The sequence below is a fragment of the Zootoca vivipara genome, chromosome 9, assembly GCF_963506605.1.
Source record: "Zootoca vivipara chromosome 9, rZooViv1.1, whole genome shotgun sequence".
Lineage (NCBI taxonomy): Eukaryota > Metazoa > Chordata > Lepidosauria > Squamata > Lacertidae > Zootoca > Zootoca vivipara.
In genome coordinates, this window is record NC_083284.1 from 351,217 (window position 1) to 356,514 (window position 5,298).

General features: G+C 58.2%; 1 protein-coding gene across 1 annotated transcript; it reads left to right on the forward strand.

Annotated features, from left to right (window-relative positions):
* Window positions 1–292: 292 nt before the first annotated feature.
* Window positions 293–5,010, forward strand: LBX2 (ladybird homeobox 2). The gene is made up of 2 exons (XM_035134577.2): window positions 293–611; window positions 4,261–5,010. The coding sequence occupies exons 1-2, from the start codon at window positions 293–295 to the stop codon at window positions 4,731–4,733; spliced, it is 792 nt and encodes a 263-aa protein (XP_034990468.1). The 3' UTR covers window positions 4,734–5,010.
* Window positions 5,011–5,298: the final 288 nt, after the last annotated feature.

The window sequence follows — 5,298 nt, forward strand, 5'->3', positions numbered from 1 at the left end:
GCCGCGCCGGGCGAGGCCAGGCAGGGGGATGGGCCGGGGGGGCTCTTGTGCGGCGCCGCTCTACTCTTAGGCTCGGATCCAGCGGGCAGCGGGGCGGGGGGGGGGAGAGAAGAGGAGCTTCCGCGCTCAAAGCTGGAGGGGGCGGCTCAGAACGGCTGGCGCGCAGAGATAACAACGCCGGGGGATCTACAGCAGCAGCACCATGACCCCAAGGGGGTGCTGAGCCCCATCCCTGCTCCAGGAGAAGCTGGGGGGCTCCCTCCCCCTCCCTCCCGCCTCCCTCCCGCGGGCCATGACCTCCGCTAAGGAAGGGAAGGCGGCCCCCGCGCTGCCGCAGCCGGCCACCGAGGAGCGGCGCCGGAGCCCGTTGGACCAGCTGCCGCCGCCCGCCAACTCCAACAAGCCGCTGACCCCCTTCAGCATCGAGGACATCCTCAGCAAGCCCTCCGCGCGCAAAGCCCCCGCCGCCCGCCTGCTGGACAAGGTCGCCGGCTCGGCCGGACCTCCCCGCAACGGCGTGCCCGCTCCCGCTTCTCCGCTCTGCGCCCTCGAGGAGCTGGCCAGCAAGACCTTCAAGGGGCTCGAGGTGAACGTGCTTCAGGCGGCCGAAGGTAAGGGTCCGGCGCGGGGCTAGCGGGAGAGGAGGGCCGCGCTTGCCTGTTCCGCTCCGAGGGGTGACCTCCTCGGTAGCTCTCGGCCAAGGGGCTTTGGCAGGCTCGGTAATGAGGTGGCACCCGGGGGCCACCTTCCCACAAACGCTGCTGGAGGGACTGTTGAACTGCGAAGCGGAGGGAGCGGCGGCCCTGCCCTTCCCGTCCGGAGATTTATCGGGCAAAGCGAAGGGCGAGGTTCGGACCCTCCTTCGCGGTTTGGAAAGCCCAGGAGCCCCCTCCGGGGCTGGCGGGTGTCCCAAGGAGCCGCCGTGGCCCCCACTTTCCCGAGAAAAGCGCGGAGCTCCCGGAGGCGAGGAAGAGACTCATCCGCCGCTTTCCTTCGGATATCCTGATGCGGAGGTCTAGCGGCGTCCGAGGCCAAGGGCTTGTCCGCCCAGCCCTCTTTCCACAAGGTCCCCCAAACGCCAACGCCGCTTCCTCCCCTTTGGCCTTTCTAATCATTTTTTTCCTGCCCCGCAAGAATCCGCAGCCGGTTAAGTCAATATTATGTCAGCGGTCTGGATTTGTTTATCTGTCCCGCTGGCTCCACTTGACGGGCAGAGTCAGTCCAGACCGCGAACCGACACACAAACCGCCTGCGCTCTGAGGACAGCAAATGGCTGCCGCGTTGGGTCTTTCAAAACTAGACCGTTTTCTCTCTTTCGGTCCCGCCCGACGAGAAAGAAAAATGCCACCGGCCTAAACGGCGCGAATTCGTTTCTGGCGGGTGCTAAAGTCCGCGGCGGCGGCTGGGTTCGTTTACCGCGCGCTATAATTTCTCCTTGCTGGGTTTCACACGCCTGCGATTGAATTCTGCCTTCTGCTTCTGTAAAGTGACCCCCCTCCGGCCCCTGCAACACACAGAGAGACACACTATCTAGTCAAATTAGCCGAAGGATGAACGCCGAAAAAGGGCCCCAATAGAAAGGGAAACGCGCTAGTTTGTTCGGGGCCGTTTGCTCCGATGTCCAGGAGAGAAATCCGGGAGTCGAGCCGGTTGGAGAACGACCGGATAATCGAAGTGGGCACGGCCCTGCCCGGACCCCCATCTCACAAAAAAAAAAAAAATCCGCCATTTAACATCCGGCTCCTCAAAAGATTTCGCCACCCCTTTTAAAAAATGTTACTGAGAGTGAGAGAGAACATTTCGCCTCCACTTCTCCGGGGAGTTGGACCTTCCAGTTGTCGCCGCGGCTAGAAACCTTTCAGGCCGAGCAAACAATTTTCCGCCGGTGCCCCGAATTCAGGAAGGTTGTTCCTTGCTGAGCCACGCTTCCGAATAGTCAGCCCCCCCCCCAATTGTTTCCTGGGCGAAAAGCGAGTGAAGGCCCCGGTCTCTCCTCAACGCTTCTCAAAGGTACCCAAAGAGCCACTTGGAGAGGCGCAATCGGACATTATATTAATTAGTTCAAATTAATTATATTAAATCATATTCTTTATATTTTACAATTTCCCGTATTTCTTGTGTGGATAGTTACAGGCAGGTAGCCGTGTTGGTCTGACGTAGTCGAAACAAAAAATAAAAAAATTTCCTTCCAGTAGCAGCTTAGAGACCAACGAAGTTTGTCATTGGGATGAGCTTTCGTGTGCATGCACACTTCTTTAGATACTCCTCGTCAAGTACTCCTCCTTCGGATATTCCTCGTCAGTCTTTCAGCTTAAATTGCTTGCAACTCTCCAAAACCATGTTTCAACTTAATATAAATATGAGCGAGCATGCTTCAGACGACTCTCTCCCCGCACCAAAATGGGTAATATTTGAGTTCCTCTAGTTTTTCCAAAGAGCCCGTGAAACTCTCTTTTCCCCTGCGTTGTGAAATTAGCCGGGCCTCACCAGGTCCCGTTCAGCGCCCTTCGGGCAAAATTCTGACTAGCCAAGGGCGAGGGAGGCGGCGGGTGTTTTCCTTCTAATCGTGAAACAACAAAGATTAGGAAAGCGTCGTTTGTGAATGGTGGGGTGGAAAGTGGGACAGAAAGAGAATTTAATCCCATTTCAAATCCAGGCTTGTTGCTATTTTTTTCCAGGGCACTTTCAAACTTTCAGTTTAATACGTTCTTGCATTTTCCACAGCTGAAGTGGAAATCATGCGCAGGAACAGAATCTCAATAAATTAAATTGAAATTAAATTCCGGCGCATGGAAATGCATTTACTTTCTCTTTCTGTCCCACTTTCCATCCTACCATTCACAAGTGACGCTTTTCTAAGGTATTCGCAGGACGCTCAAACAGTTCACTTGCACAAATTCGGATTTCAGACCTGGGAAAGGGAAAATTGAGCAGCATATGCGAAAATAGCCACAGAGGAAAGCGGGATTTGAGAGCGCTTAGTGTCAAATGGCTATTAGTTTGGATGAGCCCATCCTGAAGAGAAGGGCCCGATCCTGTGGATTCACTCAAACGGATTAATTCTGTGAGGGGTCACAGGGTTTCCTGGAGGCGTCGGGCTTCTCTGCTGTGGGCTGAATCGTTTTAATTCTAGACTAGGCCGTCGCGCGGGCTCAACCGCCGCCTGCTCTCGGGCAGGTCCCTGGTCTAGTCACTCCCCGGCTCGTCCTTAAGACTTCTTGTCCTCTGGCGGTGGTCAGGGGGGCGGCCAGGGTTGCCCCGCCAGCAGCTGAGGTCAAGGGTCCCGCCCGCCCTTCAGAACAGCCATTTGGTTTCGTGACTGCCTCTTGCGCGCCTTTCTTAGAGGTGGAAAGGAGAAATGGGAAAATAGAACCAGGAGACCTTCGCTCTCCTTTCCCATCACACAGGACGAAGAAAGAAAATATCACTGCTATGCGGTGGTTGTTGTTGTTTTTATATCGTTATTATTATCATCCCCACCCTGACTTCAGGATAAACCTGTAGCAATTATTCATTGATCTGGAATTTTGTTCCAAATATCAGATTGGTGCCAAACATTAATCTCTATCTCTCTCTCACTCTGCCCCCACGCCAGCCCAGTTCTTTGGGACAAAGGTCGGCGCCTTGACCGCCTTGACTTCGCTGCGCGAGCGAGCAAATGGTCGGCGCTTCGCAGAGTCTGCTTTTCAACAAAATGTTATCAGCGCCTTTGAACAACGGCGGCCGCCCAGCACAGTCCCTCTTTGTGCTACTTCACTCGCCCTTCCGTCCCCACTGGAACTGGGTCCGCCTGACTGAATGGGGAGAGAGAGGGGATGCCGTGGGTTTTCCAAGATGCTCCGTGTCCCGCTAGCAACCCTGGGCTTCCCGCTCCGCGCTTCAGCCTCGGGGCGGGGAGGTTAAGCTATATGTCACCCATCGTTCTCAGGGGAGCCCCCACCCCACTCCCACCGCACCGCACCATCGGGTCTCGCCCTGCGGCCAGTATAACGCTTTCCTGCGCCCAAGGGGAAGAGGTCTCTCCCAACCCAGCAGAAGGCACAGCGAGAGGCCTTCCCAGGCCTCCAGGCAGAGGAAGCAGAGACTCCCGCCGCCCCTTCCAGCCCTGGTGGGGTAGCTCTGGAGTCGCCCCGACGGCTGCAGGTTCTTTGGCGACTCCGTCCAGACTGGGCTAGGGCAGGTGCGGGATGGGGGGCGCTGGCACTAATGCCCAGCGGGGGCAGCTGACCGCGCATCCTTCTCATCTGCCTCCCTCTGCAGGCCGGGACCCGCTGGGCGCTTTCGGGCCGCGGCAGCAGTCGAAGAAGCGTCGGAAGTCGCGCACGGCCTTCACCAACCACCAGATCTACGAGCTGGAGAAGCGCTTCCTCTACCAGAAGTATCTGTCGCCCGCCGACCGGGACCACATCGCGGCGCAGCTGGGCCTCAGCAACGCGCAGGTCATCACCTGGTTTCAGAACCGCCGGGCCAAGCTGAAGCGGGACTTGGAGGAGATGAAGGCCGACGTCGAGTCGCTCAAGAAGCTGCCCCCGGCCGCCCTGGAGAAGCTGGCCAGCATGCCCGAGCTGGAGCCCCAGCCTCAGCCTGCCCGGGCCCGCGGGGGCAGCCTGCCCCGCGCCTCGCCCCCCTCTTCGCCCGGCGCCTCGCTCCGCGCCACGGACCCCTTCTCCGACGGCGAGGACGACGACGACGAGGAGGAGGGCGAGGACGAGGAGATCGACGTGGGGGACTGAGAGCTTCGCGCGGGGCCAGCCCGCTCCCCCAGCATCGAACCAAGGGACGGGGGATTGAACCGTTGGACCCCATAGCCTACCTCCCTCTCTTTCTCCCGCCTCACTGCCAGCAAAGGGGCTTGAGAGGGCGCCCCAGCCCAATAACAGAGCCCCCACTTTCGACGTCCTGCACCCCAATTCCCTGACGCCCCAGGATTCCATTCAACCCGCTTTCCCTCCATCTTTATCCGCCCGCCCCGTCCATTCATCCCTTGCCCCGTCCCCGCCCTGCATGTCGTCCATAGCCTGCACCTCATAACCCCTCCCCCGTTCCTGGCCGTTCCTGGCCCCAGCTGACCCCACCCCAATATCTCGTCCTCCTTCACTGACGTGGAAGATTTGGTGCAATTTCTCCCCCTAAAAATTCGATTAATTTTATTATTATTATCATTATTTCTCAATCGTCGTTTGGTCCCTGCTGTGATCTCGAGTTCCCCCCGTCCCCGTCCCCTTGCTGTTTGCCTTTCCTCCACGAGTCCAGACTGGGACACCCACCCGGAGGAAACAGGGGACTGTGGGGGTGGGG